Raw genomic sequence first — 23390 nt, 5'->3', positions numbered from 1 at the left:
AAAGTACATGTTCTGCATTTTCCAGAAAGTAATTAAAATATATCCTTCGTATGCAGATAGAAAAAGGAAATGTGGTAAAGCCCTTTGTAGCCTCAGGTGCTCAGAAAGATTGGACTAGAAGTCTGGATTGTGCACTTAAAAAAAGAGCCATGCTGCACAAATCTTTTTTCCTGCTTGCACTTATGCATTGAAAGCTCTTTGACAGCTCAGATGTGTGGGTTAAGTGTGTGTATTAAGGCTTAGAAAGTGAGGATACTGAGATGGAGATGAATATTGCCAGACCTCTGTCACCTAAAAGGTGCCTAAATTTACAGTAAGTGTCTAGGCTCCTTTGAGAATTAATGAATTGAAACAGGTGCATCCAGAACGTGGGCTCATCCTGAGCATAGTTGGCTTAGACAGGTAGAAAAATGAGCTATAGAGAGAATGTGCAACTAGCTATTAGTTAAAGCTAGGTGAAATGAAAACCTCTCCATCATTAACTTCTTTGCATGCGAATGCCTTCATCAAGTTATGGTCTAATGAGTCACCCTCACTGCCCTCATACAATGTTTAACAAAGCTGCTTATAGATACATGTGAATCTTTTTGCAAATCTCATACATCATGCTAACTGCATACCCCGTGTATATGGCCTTCCAAAGTCCATGAATTTCTGGAAGACTTACACATTCACCGTCATGACTACTAACTTCCTCCACTGTGAAAAGTGCTTGAGAATTTTGTAGGGAGTGGTAATGTTATGGAATCACAGAATGGTTTGGTTGGAAGGGACCTTAAATCCATCCAGCTCCAGCCCCCTGCCACGTGCAGGGCTGCCCCTCAGCAGCTCAGCTACCCAAGGCCCATCCAACCTGGCCATGAGTGCCTCCAGGGATGGGACAGCTTCTCTGGGCAGCTGTGCCAGCAGCTCACTGCCCTCTGAGTGAAATATTTCTTGCTAGCATCTAACGTAAATCTCCCCTCTTTCAGCTTAAAGACGTTCCCCCCGTCCTATCACTATCTGACCACGTAAAAAGTTGTTCTCCCTCCTGTTTATGAGCTCCATAATTATCAATCAAAAGATATTAAACCAAAAATACATTACAAATGCAGAGTCTTATAGGACAGCTTGTCAAATGATGAAGAGTTTAAAAGTAAAATGTGACTATAGAACTCTTCGCTATTTCATCAGCCCAAGCCTTTCTGTTTCAACATGGAGATACCTGAAAGATAAACATAAACTAGGTCAGTGTTTTCAAACTAAATTCAAGCTGTAAGAGGGCTCATCAGTATAAAATAAAGTTGCACCAGTCACACCCAGAACTATTTTTCTTAGATGCTGAATGGTATCCAGTGATGGATGGAAACATATGTATTGTTCAGTGCTTTGTTTTACATCTTTGCTTTTTTCCTCACAGTACAGTGCTGTGGATACAAATCCTTTATCAGTGTATGTTATGCAGCCCATCTGGAACAAAATCATTAAGGTAAGAGTCTTATTAAATAGAAATATCACGAATAATGAAAGAATTTGTTTTAAATACAAGAAGTATTTTCATTTAAGGATACATATTGATCAGTAAAGCTGAAATTAGGACATGTATATGAAAGAATCCACATTACTGGACATATAGCTATATTAAGGATGAATATGTTTGGATTTAGAAGTGTTTTTTTTTTAGAAAAGCAAGAGCTGTATCTTTTTCTTTACCATTATGCAAAAATCATCAGGTTTTGTTACATCTTTCATTAAACAGCTTTGCAGACATTATAGGGTTTAAGTAGTACACATTATTTTTTTCAGCATATGCCACCTAACAACAGCGTGACTGAATCTCTGCTGTGCAAGTGATTTTATGCAAGTGCTGTCTCATTTTCTCCCCTGGGTACTTGCTCCAGGGAGCCAGACGTTACTCTAAGAAGCTGAAAATGAGAGCAGTTACCATGATCACCGTAACGATTGGGAGATGGCATCTCTTGAATGCATTATGATCTTCAGTTCTTAAATATAAAGCCGCTCACAATTAGTTTTGCTGTTGTTGGCAAAAGCAGAGGTTGGATCTCAATAATCGTAAACTTTATTGATCTTCAAGGAAGCAGAGACTGCTGCATCTGTCTCTGAAATGGAAATCTTTGGATTGGAGTAGACTTGAAAGGAAATGTATATGCAAGAAAATGTATGCATGTGGTCAGAATCTGCCATATTTGGATTTTATAATCCAGCTGTTGCTTATGCTCGATACAGCAGAAAATTGTAATCTCTTGCACATTACCTCAATGTAATTTTAGAAAACAGTTTGTACATCCTAACTTCAGAATTACAAAATAACTGGAGCTGATATGAAAGAAATTCCAAGACAGGAAACTAAATTCAGTGATTCAGTTATGAGAGATTTGTTTTCATTTCCATCATACTGTGGGGATGAACAGCGAGGCAGATACTGCCCCACTCTTAGTCCCATGCAGGAGACGAACAGAGGCTTTGCTGCATGTCTGCTCTGTGTTCTGAGGGATCCACGGGCATTCCACTGCTGTCAGACTGAAAGAAGAGTACCACAGAAGTAAACCTCCCTTGGGGTTGAGTTCTTCTGGCAGCTGCAGAGTTTTAGAATAAGAGAATCACAGAATCATAGAATGGCTTGGGTCAGGAGGGACCTCAAAGATCATCTAGTTCCAATCATCCTGCCATGGGAGTTTTCCTGGAAGGAAAGCAGTGCATTGTTTGTCATACCCACTGAGCACAGGGTGATAGGTCCTTTGAAAAGTTTGACCTCTTCAGATACCTTCAACCTCCTTGTATGCTAGCTGAGCATGATTTTGTTCAGAATAGAAACCAAAGCTGAGCACAGGGCTGAAAGTGGGAGGTAGGAGTGCAGAACCAACGCCTGTCGATTGCTGCCTGTAGCAGCTTTTCCACCACACATAAAGCAACAGTATGACCTGTGTGAAACTATAGATTAACAATTAACTTTTTCTACATGTTATTTAAAATTATTTTGATTATGCAACTATAGAAATTTCTTATTGGGAATTATTTAATCCATTGCATGATTCTTATGCCTTTAATTAAGCTTTGTGTTTTATAATAAATAACCATCACATGCTATCTGGCAGATAACAGGCAGCATTACTTGGCTACTACACTCTTCTTTCTGCGTTTGTATTCATGAGGAGTCATGTCTGTGGGGGAACAATAAAAGGAGGAAGTCCCACTAGGATACACAGGTGTATGCCATCTCCACTGAAGTCAATTAACCACCTCCCCAGGTCCCTTTATGAACTTTGATTTTATCATTAGAACTGCGCATGAGTTGAATTTTAGTGGTCTCAGGTGACCTACTTAAGGAATATCTTGTTTGAACAGAGCCTTGTAGAAATACAGGTACTTCACAATTCATTATCCAAATAGGCAATTGATTGTATTAAAATATTTGTTGTTTGTATTAAGGATTTTAGCACGAGTGACTGTGGGCCCCTTAAAACAGGCATCAGTATTTTGTAGAAGTAGGTTTCTTAAAAGGTTGAAGTGTGGAATGGTTTTGCAAGAGAGCAGATGTGATTCTTCCCAGTGGAGCCTCCAGCTGTATTAATCATGTAGTGCGTGGATATGTTAGCTTTCTACTGTCTGTTAATTAGACAGTAAAGATTCAAAGGTGTCCTTAATTAGTATACTACGGTGCTAGTGAAGTGAGGCTTTGTTTTTCCAATGTGTTTGAGAAGTTATTCTTTACTACCCTTTAATTTACAGTTTATGAAATAGAACAATGGTAGTGTAATGCTTGACAAAAGAATAAGGGACATTGAATACAACAAAAGAGATTTTGCACCTGGAATATTTTCCAAATACGTGGACAGTTTAGGTCAGTAAAGGATTAAAACAGTGACGGTAATCAGGGGAAGGGATCTTTTCCTAAGGACAGAGCTCCTGTAACTATTTTTCATTACATGTCTGCTAGCCAAAGGATTGTACGTACCTGTAACAGCATGCAATCCCTAAAATACAGTTTGTATTTGTACCAAATTTGTACCAAAATCTCTATCTTAGTAAGTTTCAATAGGATGAGAGAAAATGGCCTGAAGTTGCATCAGGGGAGGTTCAGGTTGGATATTAGGAAAAATTTCTTCTCAGAAAGAGCAATGAGGCAGTGGCACAGTCTGCCCAGTGAGGGGTGGAGTCATCATCCTGGAGGCATTCATGAACCACGTGGATGTGGCACTGAGGGATGTGGTTAGCGGGCATGGTGAGGGTGGGTTGATGGTTGGACTAGGTGGTCTTAGGGCTTTCGTGATTTTTGTGATGGTTCTGCATCCCCTGTACAGAAAGAAGGAGGTGAGGTCTGTCACTACATCCAGAGCATGCAGCTGCTTTACTCTTCCTCAGGAGTTCCCTGAGAGGAACTTCAGCAAACATTTGCCGTCAATTGTTCTGAGGGATTTAGAATTGGGGTTTCAGAAATTCAGAATGATATAAGCATACATCTGCATAGCAACTGAGTTCATTACATTATGTACTTCAATTACTTTAAGATCTGGCACACAGTATTTTAAAATTAGTGACAAAATCCTAGTAGTAAAGAATGCAGCTATCACATTTAATATTTTTTTCAACGTTATTAAATAAAGCAATGAAGATAGATAGTTGAAAAGTATTCAGAAAATTTCATCTGAGTTTTGAGTTTACAGTGCACATTATCAGCTGTACTGATTATCTGGAATATTATTCCTCAGTTGTACAGTACTAGCAAAGCAAGGATCTAATCATAATGATTAACCTGTCCAACATTCTTATTTTTATATACAATTTTTAGGATAGAGGAAATATAAAATGTGTATAAATTGATATCTATTTATCCATCTGTTTGTTTACCTATTCCAAACAAATTAATAAGTTGGATTTCAAAACAATATTAGTGTATGAAATTATTCTACTCCTTTTTCCACAATATTTATACTGTTTTCTAATACGTTACAGTGTTTAAGTCCATCTTCATATACATTTCCAGTCCTAAAGCAGTCTAGAGGATTTGATTATAATCCTCCAGTATTTTTATATTTTGCATACATCAGCGGCTGCTATTTGAACAATATTTGTGCACATGTTTTCTGTCTAAAAATAAGGTAGGAAGCTGTGTATGTTGTTCAGAAAACATTTTGAAGCAAATGGGCAACTTGGAAAGAACATTACCCCTATGGCAGCATAAAGAATACCTTAAAGCCACAGGAGATGAATGGTTGAAAAGGGTTAATGGGACAAAGAATTACAAACTTAGGAGGAGGCAGTCTGTTTCTGCATTCCACAAAGTAAAAAGAATTAATGTAACGTTTATAATTTATAGCTAAAGATGGAGACCCTACAGAAAGTTACTGTCTGGAGAAGTAGGGAGCTATTTGTAATACAGAGTTCTTCTGATTTTGTTGCTATTCTGAGTTGGGAATTATTAGCATACTACAGAAGAGATTTCCTTGCTTCAGTTGGAAGTAGGAAGCCTGACAAAACCCTGCCACGTTGATGCTGAATTGCCACACTGGGGTGCTGCAGGCCTCTTTCATTTATAGTATACAGAGCAAAGAGAAGCTTTCCCTTGTGTTGGAGAAAACAAGGAGAGCATGTAATTGAGAAAATACAACATTTTACATTAAGCTTTCACTGCAGTCTCGAAGATCAGGCACAATGATGACACTTGAAGATAAATTGCTTCAGAAACAAAAATTGAATTGTAAATTCAAAATGGAAAAACATGCACAAATCTAAATATTACTCATGTTGTTTACAGGCTTCTCATCTCCTGATGAAAACACAAAACATTTCATCAAAATAGGACTTTTAATTTGAAACCCGATTTCTTAGATTTCTCTTTTTCTCTTTAACAGATAGTGCCTTTGTGGATTGCTCCAAACCTGCTCACCTTTTCTGGATTTGTCATGATTTTAATTAACTATTTTCTAATATCTTTTTATGACTGGGACTACACTGCTTCAGGTAAATATCCTCACACTGTAATTTTTTTCAGAATTACAGAGTTGCTTATATCACACTTTGATGTTACAGGGGGAACAGATACCAGAATCTTCCTCTCATTCCCATAACGTAGTAGGGTCTGACCTCACGTATGGCATTATAGATTTAGATCACTTTTATTGGAAAAACTTAATTTCATCCCTAAATATAGGTTTCAGCATGTGCTGTTTGAACTCTATGATAATATCTCATTTTATTTAAAGTGCATGCCAGGATTTTAATGAACACTCAAAGAACAGCCTAACATTCTTCATAAAGTTTTCATTGGTTTCACATTTCCTAATACCTGAATCCATGCCATGAGTGCATTAATTCCCCTTCCATTATTACATCCTTCCACTATTCTAGACCCCCCCAAAAAGTTTCTAAACAAACATATCCTGAAATTCTCTCACTCCAAGTCCAAATCTCTATTTTCTCCTTATGAGAGTCCAAGTTCAAAGTTCTTTGGAGTTGCTCCTGAGAGTAGGCATTGCTCAGTTCTGGTCTTCTCAGATCGGTTGTTGAAAAAAGGAGCCTACAGCCAGTAGCAAGCTTCTCCCAGGTAACTGATGTATAAAAATGTTTACTTTTCTTTAAACTAGACAACCTGGGGAAAGTTTAGCACTTCAGGTTCCGAAATAACTGCATTTGATTTTTTAAATCACTTTTAATTTCCTATGCCTGTGGTTGGATTTTATGAGGTAGTCTCTTGTAGTACGTTTATTACAACAGTTCTGTGGGAAGAGTGATGTGCTAGCAGTTTTAGTACAAAAATAATCCTGGATGAACATCAAATTCTGAGGTGTCATGAAGCATGGGTTGCCTATACTCATACTTCAGCATTTGCTTTTCAATCAGTGAAGCAGATAATTACCAAGTTCTGTAATAGTAGAGAATCCAGCACAGAACTTTTGACAGGATAATTGCATTGGGCGGATACATACTGAACATGAAGGATTTGTGACAAAGTTTGTTCTTCTGTGTGCAGTTTGCAGGCCTGCTCTTAGCTTCGCAGGAGAACAGCACCCATCATTTCTGAATTGAAAATGCTCATGCAATCCAATGAATCTTTTGAATATCGTATACCAGTTTCATGCACAGGATCAGAAATAAAAGCCTTAATTTCCTGGACAGCTGTCTTTCATTCTGCAATTTGAAAATGTGCAACTAAGAGCCAGGAAGTGCCATCTTCTCTTTCCTGCTAGCAAGACAAGGCCCTGAGGGACAGGTGGTCAGGGGCCTTGCCTCAGGTGCCAGCTGCCCCCTGCAGTCCTAGGTGCAGGCCTCACATGTGGGTGCTAGATGGGAGGCTGCACATGAATGGCTGCTGTGGTAGCCCATACTGGGTTATAGATAGTTTAAATAGAACACCCTTTGGAAAAAACATTGATTTCTTGAAAAGAGCAAAGGCAGCCTTGGGTTACAGACAAATGACAGAACCTTGGGTTCAGTCCAATTCAGCTTTCTTTTTTGTATTCATTAAAAGTTATCAGGCACCTTATCAAAAGGAAAAAAGATAATGTACTAATATCTGACCTAGTCAAAAGGGTTACCTACACTAAAAGGGCTACCTATTTTGACCTAGGCAAAAGTCTCCTGTTCAATCTGTATGGAAAACTGCTAAAGAAAACCCATGTTTGCACTAACAAAAAAATGATCAAGCTTAAAAACTGCAGTTTTAAGGTTTTTTTTTTTGTTTTTTTTTTTAGGATTTTACATAAACGTTAACTAGTTTTCTGATATTTCATTCAAAACATTTCACTGTTTTTAACACTGGGGGCTCATCAGTGGCAGCTTGTTCATGTCTATCTGTCTGTCTTGGTGCAGTGCTTTGATATCAACCACTGCTTTCCTGACTCACTGCTCAATTTTTCAGGTACCAGCCCTGGACGTGTTCCAACTTGGGTGTGGCTGTTCAGTGCTTTTACCACCTTCTGTGCTTATGCCTTAGGTAAAGTACAATGGAATGATTGATGCTTCGTACAGTTTTATCTACTGGCTCACTAATACTGGTTCCAAAAGAATCAGAATGGAGAAATTATTGATCTCCAAAACTGTTCTAAGTTGAAAAAAAAAAAAAAAAGAAAAACCAGTAGGATTAAAAAAAAACCACCAGTTTTTAAAGATACTTTTGTGCTCCTATGAGTGTAGCCCTTATCTCTCTTCAAAGTGTAGATTTTCCTGAAGTTACAATATAAATAAAGATCGTTACATAGCAGCAGTTGTTGGATTTTCTGAAAATCTTTGGCACACGGGAGTGATGTTCTGAAAAAGTACCTGACACTTGCATTTTCAGAGACTGCTTTCAAAGTCAGGAAAAATAAAAGACAAAGCAGAGAGAAAGGAAAATGAATGTAGCATTTTGATCTGAGAGACACTTCAGTGCTTATGGTCTTTGTCAGCAGAGAGGGTGTGGACAACTCCATTAGCCTGAGCCTCTAATGGAGATGGGGTACTTTTTTTTTTTTTTTGTCCCTTCTAGGGCTGCTTTTCTTTAAGAACATATCAACATCATTTTTTTGTTTTATATTCCATATTTACTTTTACCAGTGTACCAAGATAGTATTCCTAGGTCCAGAACATCTTGCTGTACCGTTGTGTGAAGCTACACCTCCAGGAGTTCAGATGTAGAAGTAAACTGGTTCAGATGTCAGAGTGACATCTGCACCAGATGGATACTTTTCCCTCCAAAGCTAACTCACTCCCTAAAAGCATGCAATACAACAGAGCTCATTTTGGGAGGACTCAAGCTGGTATATTTATATCCATTGCACTATGTTATATCATCTCTTCTGGAGCTGATTCTTGTAAGGCACTATTGTATAATCAATGAATGTACAGATGTTATAATTATGAAATACACCAGAGAGTTTGGCTAAGCAGTTATTACACCAAAAGAGAATAGATAGAATGCTTACCCATATCCTGGGCTCACTGTAAAACTCCAAAGGAGATCCTTCTCCACTGGTAGTCAGCTCTTAAATGGGTCTAGGAGAGGTAGAGCCAGGCTTCACCCCTTTCAGCAACAGATGAATTGCCTTCACCTGTGCTCCCAGGGCTGACTCATTGCTCACCTCAGGTGATCAATCAGAGGTTCAGGCCATGATTCAGCAGTTCCCATACACACTGCATTATGCAGTGTAGCCATGTAGTTGTGTGCCATATTTCAGATATCTGGACTAGATGTCTGTGTTCTACACATGCTGAGCACTTTTAGTGTCAGACTCATGCATGTAGAACTATCTTCATTAACCATGGTGTTTTCCATCGTGCAGACACTTCCCTCTGTACTTTGAGTATCTTAGTATTTCACATTCACATTGGACTTCATGCCAGAATACTTTCTGCAGAATTTCTTTGTTTTTGTTTGTACCATCACTGGGACAACCATCACTTGACATTGATTACCAGTCAGATTCCCTAAACAATGTTCCTTAATCATTATCAGAAGCAGCAGCTTCTTTTATGTCAACTGTTTTCTTTGTAACTGTGAGAAAGTTAATCAAGTAGCCATTATTTCATAAATAGGAATTTCATGTTGGAGTGTTATTGTATGTCAACTCAAAAAGCTCTCTGGATATTGAGCTTTGGAGGTTTTTACAGTAGATTTTTGCCAGTGAGGCCTATAGTTCCTAATATTTGGAAAGCAGGGAATATGATGCTGACAGTAAGAGCTATAATGAACTGATGTATATGTAGATTTTTGTGTCTGCTGTCCAAGCCACTACATGAAATATTTAGTCTCAGATTTAATTCTCCATGGCCAAAGTTTTCCCTTTGGAAGACTGCAAAGAGCCATAGTAACTAACCAAATATGCAACTTAAATCTCTCTCAGCTTCTTTTTAATGACACAGTTACTCTCTCCAAATTCCCTAACATGCTGCTCTTTTTTCCCCTCTTTCTTAAGGTGGTTTGGTTTATTTTCCCTTTCCATATTTTTCACTATTATTTTGAATTCCACTGCTTAAAAGTTATATAAACTTTAATAAAACTGAAGATTTGTGAACCTTCATGAGAAATAAAATGAGAATTCTAAAGAAATGGAAATGTGATACAATATATGTGCACTATGGCACACAGTATTTGTCATAAACAATTTTAAACTGACACCTAAAAATATTTTCAATACCTTGAAAAGCTAGTGAAACTAAGTGGAAAAAAAAAAGATAAGATTGTGAAAGTCCAGTTTTACATATGCTTTACAAAGTTGCTATATTTCTTCCTACGTGCATTATAATTAGAAACAGTATGTTTCTTGACATTATTTAAGATTCTTTTTTAATTAAAATATTCCTAAAACATAAAGGCCATTGTTTCATTGTGATGTACATAGTTTAGTATCTAGTGTGAGCATTCCCTCAAGAAAACCTAAAATAACTTATGAATAGGCTGTAATGTGATAGAAAGCACAGCAGTGATGGCAGAGAAGCAAGATCGTAGGCTACAGCAAGTGAGGGCTTGCTCAAATACAACAGCTGGGGATATAGAAACAAAGGAAAGAAACTGCTTACCTTCTGAAGACCTGTACACAGGGATCTCTAACAAAATACCCTTGCCTCTACTGCCAACCCTTAAATGAAGTCTGGGATCCAGGATCCACCCTTTCTTGTCACTCAGGTGCATTGCATACACCTGAGCTCCACTGGGTTCGTCCTACCTTCCCACCAGGTTCTCAGTCACTGGTACAGGTCATGACTAAGCATTGCCACTACAATAGACCAATCTTTCATCATCCTCATTTTTTTAAAAGAAGAAATAACCCTTAAACTGAAATCTGTCTAGTCTGGGATAGATGTTCTTGAAACATGAAAGACCATACAGTGCTTAGAAATGTTCAGATATCTGATTGCTAGCTAAGTTTCAGAAGCATTATTTAACAGACTAATGAATTTCTGCACTTCTAACATATTATTCAGGTAAGCTCAGGCTTATACGCAGTTTTCTTTCTGCACGTTTCAGTAAGATGCTGCTAACTCAATGGCAATGTTAATGGAGAGAATGTGGCTTGAGAAGGGAGCACTTTGAGATCTTTAGATTTTGGAGCTGTGAGAACTGCCTCAAGAGATTTGTATCTGAGTCGAGAACATCTCACAGCTGTGCAGGTATGACAATAGGGAGATAGTCTACATTCTGTGACAAAATGAAATTCTATGTTTTTCTGGTTTAGTTCCCTGAAGTATATTTACATTAAACAAAACCCACAGTGCTGCCAAATAATCCAGAGTAGCTGCATATGATCTATAGCAGCTGTGGATTTTTGGTCTCACTCTGCAGAATTGTCCCTTCAGTCAACTCAGGGTTAATAATGCTATAGACAGCCAATCACTGTTGGCTGTGGTAACTTCCAAGTAAAATAATAATAAAAAATATATTCTCCTAGCTATTACACCAAGTAATTTTTAAGAATTTTTCTGCTTGCTTTTTCTAAAGAGGTTCATCCTGTGTACTGAATTTTTTCCTGCGCTGAACTTTAATGAAGAAACTACTACTAAACATCCTCACCAGCGGGGTTGCATAGCAGAGTCTGAGGGCATGATTTAATAACAAGTCTAAGACAGGTTTTGGCTGCCAGGCCTTCCACCTCTCTGCCTTCCCCACCTCTCCTTTGTGCCACCTCCAGTGCTTTTTCTATTTCCCAGAGCCAACCCTGTTCAGTGACCCAGACCTAGAAGAAAACAAAAGGTCTGGCTGTTTTTCTGTGAGCTGAGCAAGCTGCATGTCTTCCCCTGCTCAGCAGCAGGGAACTCTCAGGGTGTTCAGGCCACAGTGACAAACTGTATTGCAGAGTTAGAGCCATTACAGCACTTGGCCATCTTTCAAGCACCAGCTCCTCACAGGGAGCGGAGAGGCAGCTCTGAGCTCTGCTCCCTGAGACAGCAACAAGGCCCAAGGGAGTGGGCATGGTCCTGAGCTGTTGGAGTGAAGGAGTGTTTGGACAATGCTCTCAGATATAGGGTGGTCCTGTGTGGAGCCAGGGGTTGGGCTCAGTGATCCTTGTAGGTCCCTTCTAATTCGGGATGTTCTGTGATTCTATGAAGTGCCTTGGTGAATCTACCCACAAGCATTCTCCATGAAATCTCAGAATGCCCAGAACAGCAACAGATGGGCATGAAGCCATGTGGGCACTTTTCTGCACGTTCACTGAGAAACTGTCTGCAGGGACTGTCATGAAAGTGTGTTAAGGCCACTGGAGACAAATATTTCTGAATGTGTTTCTAATGGGTGTGAGGATGTTGGCTTTTAATAGAACAACTGAGGTAAGAACAATATTACATGAGAACAGAGGCAGTCCTAATACACTGGTCTTGAGGAGACAACTGTGCATCAGTTTGCTGTCAAAAGTGCATTTTTCCCAGGTACATATAGCAGTAAATTGTATACATATGTATATATAAATATATATGTTGTAAAGTCTATGTGAGAAAGTTACTCTTCTTGTTGCGTTCTAATCTTTTTTTTCTTTTTCTTTTCCAACCCTTTCAGATTCCATTGATGGGAAGCATGCTCGAAGGACTCAGTCCAGTAGTCCACTGGGAGAACTGTTTGACCACGGGCTGGACAGCTGGGCTACCTCCATTTTTGCACTCTCTTTTTTTTCTGTCTGTTCCCGGGACAATGGGAAGACTGGAGTTTCTGTATATACAATGTATATGTATTTAAGCATTGTCTTGTTTAACTTTATGTGCTCACACTGGGAGAAATATAACACAGGAGTTCTTTTTCTTCCTTGGGGATACGATTTAAGCCAAGTGGTAAGTATTTATCATTCCTGTTTTATTTTTATTTTTTTTAAACTATGTTAGTGTTTTCATAATATTACTGAAATAGAAAAAAATATAGCTCAAGGCAAATGTATTTGGCTAAAAGTTTGAATGTGAAATTGAATAACCCGAGAAGTAATTTAGAAAACTTTCCTGCATTTGGAAAGAAAGGACATTCTCAAGCATATTGTCAGCATCGGGGATTCATTGCCTTGTAGGAAAAAGAAGACTTGCAGCAAGCCTAGCAACTGGATGGCATGCGTGAGAATGTCATTTAGCTGCCTTTGATTTGTGAAATTAACAAGAATTCTTATGCTCTCCAAAGTCTTAAGCAATTTTTCCACCAAAACTAGGTTCTCAGGCACTGTGCAAATTAGTCCAAACAGTGTTTATTAAAGTAATTACACAGGTGTACATTAGTAGACCTGACCAATTCTCCTAAGTCTTACACTGAATGTGATAATATAAACAGCATCGCACCTATTCAGTGAGCATTCACTGTTGTCAGGTGATTTCCACCCTTGAAAAATGTTAGATTAATTCTTTGGGAATTATGTAAACGTGATTCAGAAACGCGAATAATTTATCAGTCCACAGCCAGCTTGCAGCTGACTTCTTGCCCAGCTTACAGCCCTATCACAAGATGGTCATCTTCACAAACACGTCACAACTTGCTGCAGTGATCTCACTGTGCAAATGAGTGGTAGCAGTGGCAGCAGCATCACACGTTGCCAAGGGCACTGTGCTTGGATTTTGGGGCTGGCTAGTCTCTGAGATAGCCAGATAGCCAGGCTCTTGCAGCCTGAAGAAGATACTCCCAGAATTCTGAGATTCCTGTCCCAGGCATGGGATAAAAGGTACAGCCAACAAGACAGAATTGAAAAGAAGTCTGAAAAACATTCAAATATGTGTGTTAATGGAAATACAGTATTTGAATTAATGGCTGCAGATGTATTGTTGTAAACATAATCAAAATCCAGTGGTTTGAGAACAGCTCGGAGACGGTGGTCCAGCTGTGGTGCATCTGTTTCATCTCCTAGGAAATAGGTTCTGGGAGAAGAAGTTGGCTCAGCACTAAGACATTAGGCAGCCAGCTGGTCTGTGAGATTTTGCTGTATCTGTGTAAGGCTTCCCAGTGAAGTCCTTTCAGCCGGAGATGAACGGCTGCTCTCAAACCAATTTCACTTGTTGCTTAGATGATCACTGCAGATAAATATGTGCACATTTAGAAAGATCTTTTTGATTGCAACCTCATCAGAACTGTGTGAGTGCTTAAATGTGGGAGTGGATATCAACTAATGAAGCCGTACTGTTAAATCTTCCAGTGCCTTTCAGTGACCTAAGCCCCTGCAGCAGCTTTCCCATCTGGGAAATAATGTAATAACATTTCCCCGCCTCACAGATTTGTGGTGAGGCTTAATTTCAGTAGAGTTTGTAAACTATTTTGATTATCTTGGATGCAAGGTGCTAACAAGTGTTACTTCCTCTTCCCCTTTGATGCGGAATTGCTGTCCTATGTGCTTTCTTTCTAGCAACTTCTCTGATGATTAACTTACAGTCAAAATAATAAGCACATAAATGTAAGGATTTTTTTATGCTTAATTGCACAATCATCAACAGTGGTGGTAGACTGTACTATTGAAATACCTGCATGTCCATTTTTCCATCTGCTAAAATCAGCTTTTGTAGTTGTGATTGTCTGTGAGCAAAAAAACAAGATGTAACGTGTAGATAGAGGTAGTATTTCTTACATTAGTTCAAACCAAATATTGTGCACATCAGAAAGACCCATATGTATTTTTTCCTGGCTGTGCTAAGTAGTCCAGTGAAAGACATTAATTCTGTAATAGAAATTACCTTGCTCTTGTTTTTCACACTGGTCCAGAAATGTTGGATGATGGGTGCACTCTTCATAAAATCACAGTGTTATAGACTCACTTGGGTTCGTAGAGATCTCAAAGATCAACCCGTTCCAGCCCCCCCCGCTGCACAGTGCTGTCAACCGCTAAATCAGGTTGCCCAGTGCCCCATCTGACTCGGCCTTGAACACCTCCAGTGACTGGATACCAAGGACCCTAGCAAATGGCTAATCAGAAACAAGAAAGAAAATGCTTTCCTTGCTGCTTTGTTTGTTTGTTTTTTTCCCCCTCAACTTATCCACAGATGTTGCCACAGTCACATTCAGAGGAAGATGGTGAGGCAGCACTTGCAGGCTGTTTTCAGGCTGCTCCCATGTTCACGATCTCCTACATGGCATTCCTAGCTGAGCTGCTGCATGAGCATGCCCCTGTGCTCTGTCTTAAATGATTCCACTGGCAGTACGATGCGATTGCATTGGCATGCCAGAAATCCAGGTGGTCTGGTCCTCTGCTCCAGGTTTTAAAATGTGTGGTGTCCAGGAACATTGGGCTTCATTATCGTTACAAAACTCAGGAAGTACTGCTTTTAATATAAGTGTACAGATAAGTAACTTGGAGTCATAGAATCACAGAATCATAGAATCACCAAGGTTGGAAAAGACCTCCAAGATCATGTAGTTCAACTGTCCACCCATCACCATTATTTCCCCCACTAAACCATGTCCCTTAGTACAACATCTAAATAATTTCTTGAATACCTCCAGGAATGGTGACTCAGTTCCCTCCCTGAGCAGCCCTTTCCAGCTCATATCCACTCTAGCACTCTTTCTGAGAGGAAATTTTTCCTAATATCCAACCTGAACAGAACACTGCTGCTGAATCAGCTCCATTGCATATAAATACGGATGGTCCTCTGACTGGATCTGCATTAACTTGATGTTAAAAGAGCTGTTGTACCCTGGGAAAAACTATCTCGTTACGAGTAGAGACATTTGTGGAACTTTTGCTGATCACATTTTTCTGTGATTTGATGACTCATCAGAACTGGTAACCTAATTTCAACAGCTGAACTGTAGTTGGCACTCCAATTAGCTCTGATTACAGCAAACAGCCCCTTATGGGGAACTATGGCATGTAAACCTGAGATACAGCTTTGATAAGTCTGAAGGAGAGTCAGACAGAGGGCTGAATGTTAGTGGGCCTGGCATCAAGGAGCAGGGCACAAGGCTGCCTTGTGCTTATTCCCTTGCAAGCAGAGAGGAGCAGCCTCTTGGCACTGTGTCATCCTGACAGTTTCTGATAGAAGACCCTTCCAACTCAAATGATTCATCGATTCTGTGTCATATTGTTGGAAGAACCATGATGGCTTCTCCTTCTGCCTGGTTCCTAAAGGAGGAGGCTGAGCACTGTGAGATTTAGTGACAGCAAGGTGATATCATGGATAGAAGGGAAAGCCCACATCCTGCATCAGATCCCTTCTTTCTGAACCACTTGAGTATGATTCCACTGAAATGCTACTTGGTTAATTAATCCCTCAGTGTGTTTTGTTGTTCGCCTGCCACATATCGTGTGTCTAAATGCAAAATGAGCTTCTTTAACACACATAAAAAACCATTTTCATGTGCTAATTATGCCACCTTCAACTATTTATTGAAAGAATAAATACCGGGAAAAAAAGAAAAATTGAAAAAATGTACATCATACTAAAGCTAAAAAGTGGAATCACTTGTGGGAAATCATTAATTTTTGTTATTTTAGGAAAATACCATACTTACTTTCAGTGTAAAACTTGCTTTTATGTGACTGTACTCCCTAGATGTTCAGTGTGAGTACTGTGTTAATGGAAAGTATTCCAAGGCATGAGCAATTAATATTGGTGTAATATGCTAGTGACACTGAATATTACACTACAATTCATGTCATTTTTTTTGTGGAATCATAAAAATTCATAAGTGTATCCAGTGCAGTTTCAACAAAGATGAGAAAATGTTTGAATTTCTTTTCTGTATAATTCAGCACACCCAATGAGCCTGTATGCAAAACACACTAACCTACAAATTAATGCCATCTGTTTTCAGATTTCTATCTCCATTAAGTGCTATTGCCTCCTCTTAGATGAGATCTTCACAAACCTGGAATTGGCCTCATCAGAAGCCACAGAACCCAATACTGTATATGTCTGACACTGACTTGCAATACAATCTTTACTTCTATTATTTAATTTGGACTTCTCATTTTATGAAAGTTTGTAATTATGTTTATTTGCTCGTGACTAGCTTTATATATGAAAAGTACTAAGTCCAATCAGTAAGAAGCTGTCTGTCTTTTCTTAGGTAGAATTACACAGTTGCACTTGAGAACACTGCTGCACATTTTGATTTTCTTTTTTTTTTAATTTTTTTTTTTTTACCATCAATGCCTTTTAAAATAGTCTAAAATACACACAGCTTTTTAGCATACTTAGTTTCTGTCTAATAATTTTGACAGTCTTCAATTTCTGCTAGCACAGCTTAGATCCAGGGACACAGCCAGCTTCTCATTGCCCAGGATTCTAAAAGAAGTCTTGGAGAGTGCTGCAATTAATTCACAGCGGTTATTCCTACTGATTCCAGTGATAGCAGGGGCTTGGTTACAATTCTCTAGAAACCTGAATACCAATGAATTGAAGCCAAAGAGTATTTCTCCTCCACAACATCTGTTAAATGAGAGACAACCTCAGCCTGGGAGCCTTGAATCCCCCAATCCCAGGGCGAGGGATTCCCCATACGGCACGTTGCCTCAGCGCTCCCATTCCTAGAGGTGTGCTGACATCTGACAGTGATACCCGTGAGTGTTCTGCCAAAAATACTGACTGTAATAGCGGATAATACCGAAGCTCCTCTTTTATTGCTCGCCAAAAATATCTGTTCAGAGTGCAACGTGTGAGGGTAAATTCAGGCTCTGTCAAAGCCAGCTGGAGTTTTGCCCTCAAATCTGATGGAGCTAAGAGTTCGTCTGTCATGTCTTATGGATAACATAATGCAGTCTCCTTAGGGAGCCAAATGTTACCTCTGTTGTAGTGGGTTGTAAAACCCATTATATACATCCTTCATTTAGACCAATATTTCTCAGAGTCCTAAAACATGACTTTTGCTCTTGTTTCTGCTCTTCTCCTTTTGGTTCTCACACAGGCAATTGCACATGCAATCCTATGATGCCCCATTCAATAAAATTCATTAAAATTTGTGTAATGATAGGGCAAGAGCCTTGAATTTAGATACAGAGAAGTGAATGAAGTCAAACATAGTTGTATCTAACCAAAAAAAAAAAAAAAAAAAACCAAGCTAAGAAAAAGATAGTAAAATCTATCATATGGTAAGGCTGGAAAATATTTGTGATCACAGAGTGAGAAGCTGTACTGAATAAGTAGAAGTTTCCCAGTGTTACCTGGGAAAAAATAAGTGAATACCCAGTCTCCTCACCGGCATTACAAGTAATGTGACTGCTTGGACTTAGAGGTACAGTGAATTTTCATAATTCACTGTTAATCTTGGTCCAGAACAGTTCAGGGAACTGAACCAGACAGCACAGACTTAGCAGTGGCTGGCAGGGTTGCTGGCAGCCAGCACCAGGTGGAGAGCAGGGCTGTATTTCTCTTTGTGCTGAGATGGTAAGCAAAATTCTGTGCCTTTAGGAGGAAAGGATTAAAAATATGTTATCTTTTTTTTCTGTAGGTGTTAATAACAGCGTATCTGCTCACTGGCATTGTTGGTGTGGAAGTTTGGCAGAAGCCTTTCCTGTTTGGTTATTACATTACAGATGTATTAGTAATCTTGCTTATAGGTAAGTGCCTGGATCCATGGAGAACTTCACCGTTACTTAATTCCTTTGATTAGATATTCCTTATTTTGCCTATAAATTTCGTTTTCCTTTCGTAAGCGTTGGCCAGTCCCAAGCTGACATGAATAGAGGTGATTAATAGGAGTCTTACTGGTAAACTTAAGCTGGCAGATCACTCTGGAAACATTTTTCCTCACTGAATTCATATCTGTTGTATACAAATAACACAAAAATTGTTCCTTAGTTACACATGCAGATCAATGTGCTTTAGTGACTGTTTTCGAACACTCACAAACTTCTAATATCAGTCAGGTAAAATGTTGTTCACATTTACATATGGTAAAAGATAAGTCGTTCAGCCTGCAGCACAGTGTGATCCAAAACATCACGGATAGAAAGAAGAAAGGTATTATTTAAATAATGAATGGAGGCACAGCTGTAGATCTAGATGGTTTCTAAGCTCTGTTTTTAGAATTACTCTCAGACCAGAAGTATACATTTTTCATACACAGCCGTGACCAATTTACTCATTGATGCTGTCAGTGTATCTTGAAGCAAGCAGACAGCACCTCCCAGCTGCTACAGCTAGATTAAGAACATGAGTTACATTGCAATGAGCTAGAACAGCGGTCTTAGATACAAAGGTGTGCATGTGGAATGCTTCAGTGCGTTGATCGGAAGGTGACAACATCAGCATATGTATTTTTCCAGGATTTCTATATGAACTTACACGTAATGACAAGAGGGCACAAAACAAAGGGTTTGGCACAGGTAAGACAGACAGAAATGCATTCAGGCCTTGAGCCAGATAGAGGACTTGAGTAAAGGCTATCACCCAGCTCCAACTGCAGCCAGGGGCTGCCAGAGTTCTTCCTGGGGTACTTCTAAACCTGCTGCATTTGCACAGCTTCGTGTTGTCACCTGCCTGCAGAGATGTCTGCAGCATCTAAAACTGACCCTGCGTGACTGAGGTCTAGCAGTCTTTTTATTTGTCAGGACTGTTTTGTGAGCGCAGAGAAAAAGGAAGAAAGGAAAGGGCAAAAACAGTGGCTGCCCTTTTGGTAGGCAATGCAAGGATCAATCTGGCCTTATGCAGTGAGGAAATGCCCTCTGGTGGGAAGAGGGAGCTCCGTGTGCTCTGGGAGCCGTGCTGCAGAGCCAGGGATGGGTGCTGGCTTCTGAGTGAGCTGTGCTGCTGCGGTCTGCAAGTGCAGAGCTCCATCCACACTATGTACATCATTTCTGCTCCTCTTGTCAAGGCACATGGCAGCCGCCTCAGTGAGGAGCTGGATCCACTTGGGAAATCATGGGTGAAGGTTTAACTCAAACCAGTCAATGTATTAGGAAGATTTGTGCTAGGAAAGCACATCAGCATGATAAAATCCACAGAACTGAGCATGTTTTTTCATATTCTACTGCAAAGTGAAGTTTGATGGAATGTTCCTTTAGATTTAGGAAGAAGCGCTGCTTCTGTCTAGTGTTGCATGGCTGGATTCATAAGCAGGGAGCTGAGTACTTTTTCCATCATCGTTCCAAGCAGAGGAGAAGTAAATGAGAGCCAAAACATTTCTTTGAAAATATTGTTTCTTGCACTTTGTCTATAATGCCATTAGCAGGGCAACTTTTGCAGCTCAGTTATGCCTTTAATAAAGGTGTAAAGTATGCAATACTTAGTATCATTCTGATCCAGGAAACACTTCAGCTTTGTTACATGTATGAATCCCAGTTCAACAACAGTGGTTAAAGTGTTTTATCACTGGATAAACTGTGTGCTGTAGGTCTGGATATATCAAGTTTTTAGAAGCTTGCAGTAAACCCCAGGACCCCATTGTGCCTACTGAAAAAGCATTGATATAGCCCACACCAAGGGCAGAGCACACCTTGCTTGGCCAGACCTGTTTGTCTCAGGTCACCTCCCTGCAGCACACTCAGCTCCCTGCCTTTGTGGCCACTCAAAACCCAGAGCAATGCAGTAGGGCCTCCGCAGCTTTTTATGAGTTTGTTTCCCAGAACCCTGAGAGGAGCCTTTAAGCCCTAACTGCTATCCTTAACCATCTGATGGCATTTAAGAGTCACCAGTGCTCACTCTAACAATAGACCTGCACGTCTGCTTCATCAATACTCGGCCAAGAGTGTGCCTGCAGTTTTGTGCTTTTACTGTTCTGTACACAACAGGAGTTCAACTGCTGAGCTGTCACTTTTCTGAGCACAGCTGGGCTTTAGCTAGTACCTTTTATAGTGGGAAGAAATCCAAACAAGAAGCACAAGAGTGGAGTTTTTCAGATGCGTTTCCTGGAGTTTCTCAGAGAAAAAGAAAAAAAAAGAAGAGCCCACATATAACCTGAGGATGAACTCCACTCCAAGCACATCCTCAGTGGAAGCTGCAGTATCACCAGGTGACATTCACTCCCCCAAAATGCAATTTTTATCAGGTGCCAGAACACAAAAAGATATACATAAAAACCACAGCGATACCAGTGTTTAGATTAGAAGCTTTATGAAAACCTCCCAAGAGAGAGCTTTACATATGTCCCTGGGAACTGTCTAGCGCACAGTGAACACCTGTAGGAAGGTCAGCTCTTGGGCTGCTGAAAAGTGCCCTCAGAGGCCTTCCTTGTGAAGCTAAGAGACTTCTGCAGAGTGTTCTGTGGGAATTCTGCTACCCAGTGATTAGGAGCATGTAATTTTTGCAGGCAGTGAATGCAATTCCATCCTGAAGTTCCAGTCCTTATCCCTCTGATACACACCTAGCTGAGCACCAAACAAAATAAAAAAGGCTGTTCTCCATTTCCAGAGCCTTCTAGACAGAAATACCTTTGTTTTCCTGCCTTCTGGACAGAAATACCTTGTTTTTTTCCCCTTTTAGCATGAAAGTAGCTAGACCTTTCTAAAGTTATGTGCCTGTGTGCTCAGCTGGAACTAATTACTTCTGCTCTCAGCAAAGCTCTTGTGGATGACACTCCAAAAGCCCCACTGGGATTTAACCACAACTGTCCCATAGCATTATCTGGCTAACGAGGGTCTCTTCAAAGGGCACCACTGGGGTGAGACCCATCATTTATTTTCACCCCTCCAGGATGCCCCAAATACCAGGCATTCCCTGTCACTGCCTTATTAGGTTGAAAGCCATATGAAATATTTACAATAAGCATTTTAAAACAACCAGTTTGCTACATGCAGTCTAGTACAAAAAATGATGCCAAAAGACGTTATAGACTTCATACGAAGACTTTAATTGACAGATAAACATCAGTAGTTTAAGGAGCAGCATTACTAATTGATTATGGTTTCTGTCTCACATTGCAATTACATGACCTATGATAGGGTACGTGAAGCTTTTTCATACTCAAGACACACATACTAGCTCTCTGTGGAATAGATTTTATAATGTGCAATAAAATTTGAGCTCAGGCTGCAGTCTTCTCCTCACTGGAAACATCCGTGTAACTGTTTTCCTTTACTTGACTGTAAACCAGGCAACTTACAGGAAATGTCTTTCAACCTATTAAATTTGTTCAGAATTGAACAGGCAATGTGTTATCAGTCATATCAGCCTCATTCCTTACGGTGCCAGGTTGGAAAAACTACTTCTAGATGCAGAGAAAGGTTCCTACTCCTCCTCAGTATTAATTGCCATTACAGAGCAATGCTTTGTGGTTGAAAGATCAGCAGAGCATAGAGTGGATATGTTGTGCTTCACCACTATGTTGCACATGGTGCTGGCAGTTCTGCCATCCAAACCCAAGGGCATATTTGAGTCAGATCTGGCTCGTGAAGCTTGTTGCAAAGCTGATACAAATTTTCAAAGTACAGGTTTGAACATGAAATGTTCAGTGGAATACTAACAGCTGTCATAGATCAGAAACTTGAACTTTCTCTTAGAGACGGAGCCAAAGGATTCAGATTTTTTTCCTACAGTGTGTACTGGATTGGGTCCTGTACTCTGCAAGGAGTGTGTGTGCCTTGAGGTTGCTCATTTCTCTGAGCTACTTAAGTACATGAAGTAGGGAATAAGTGCGTAAAAGAAAACACATTACAGCAAAAAAACTAATGATCGTATCAAGCCACATTTAAAACATGCCAAATATTTGAATTCTGCAATAGTGAGAAAGCACAGCTATCCATCTAAAGCATTTCTTAAACAATGTCCTATGGATTGAAGGAGGACAGAGAAGTCCATGCAGCTGGCAATTATACAACAGTCTGCTCCTTATTCCATGTTACAAAATTTTAGAAGGCCATGGTCAAACCATGGTCATCCATCATCTGAAACACGCATTTCTTTAGTTGAGGTTTTTTGGTCAAAGTCAGTGTTAAAGTTAAAACATACCTGATATTTTATTCATTTGAATATATCTCCAGGTCCTGCAGGCCAACCCTTAACAGGACATTTATTCACGTAAATCCATTCAGTAGATCTGCATCACAGCAGGCGGGCAGATTTCTTCTGGCTGGAGAAATCTGGACGTGGCCCTCTACCTTTTCTCTGGGGCACAGTTGCAAGTGAGACACCTTGCTTTCCCAAGGAAAACTGGTGATGTTGAGAGCCTTCATAGCAGTGCAAGGCACTGATCACAAAGACAACTTAAATGCACTTCTGATGGTGGAAGAAATTTTTCTTTCTTAAAAACATTAGTTGTGTATTTTTTTTCTGCTTCATGCCAATAAGTCATTCTCCACTGATTTTCTATAGTTCCCATTGCAAAGTAGCTGATTGTTCTGCCTCACTTTTGGACAATTAAGTGATTAAATGCTCAGTTATATGTTTTCTAAATGCTATCACTCCTACAGGTTGACTAGCCTTGTTTAAAAAGTGTAGTTAACATGAGTTGACTTCTACTGCTCTGTCACCAATTTACCATTTATTAAGGCATTGCTGTGACAGATTGTACAAGGCTTTATTGAAGAAAAGGGTATGAAATACTCATTTGTCACTCCAGGCCTACATAAAATGCACGGAAGTTCATG

At 39.7% G+C, this 23390-nt stretch overlaps 1 protein-coding gene across 2 annotated transcripts in view; it reads left to right on the top strand.

Annotated features, from left to right (window-relative positions):
* LOC116242194 (ethanolaminephosphotransferase 1-like) overlaps window positions 1-23390 on the top strand; it is a 50315-nt gene that overhangs the window by 12568 nt on the left and 14357 nt on the right. For both annotated transcript variants that reach the window (XR_016465159.1, XM_031612837.2), the window contains exons 2-6: window positions 1400-1468; window positions 5853-5961; window positions 7859-7933; window positions 12467-12735; window positions 18317-18425. Coding sequence is in view for 1 of the 2 variants with exons in the window: in XM_031612837.2 (XP_031468697.2) it covers window positions 1400-1468; window positions 5853-5961; window positions 7859-7933; window positions 12467-12735; window positions 18317-18425 (631 nt within the window). In the remaining variant the exon portion in view is untranslated. The remainder of the gene's footprint in view (window positions 1-1399; window positions 1469-5852; window positions 5962-7858; window positions 7934-12466; window positions 12736-18316; window positions 18426-23390) is intronic.

The sequence above is a fragment of the Phasianus colchicus genome, chromosome 3 (assembly GCF_987193195.1).
Source record: "Phasianus colchicus chromosome 3, bPhaCol1.hap1.1, whole genome shotgun sequence".
NCBI classification, from domain to species: domain Eukaryota; kingdom Metazoa; phylum Chordata; class Aves; order Galliformes; family Phasianidae; genus Phasianus; species Phasianus colchicus.
The sequence above is the reverse complement of the archived record's forward strand: the minus strand, read 5'-3'. Positions and strand labels throughout refer to the sequence as shown.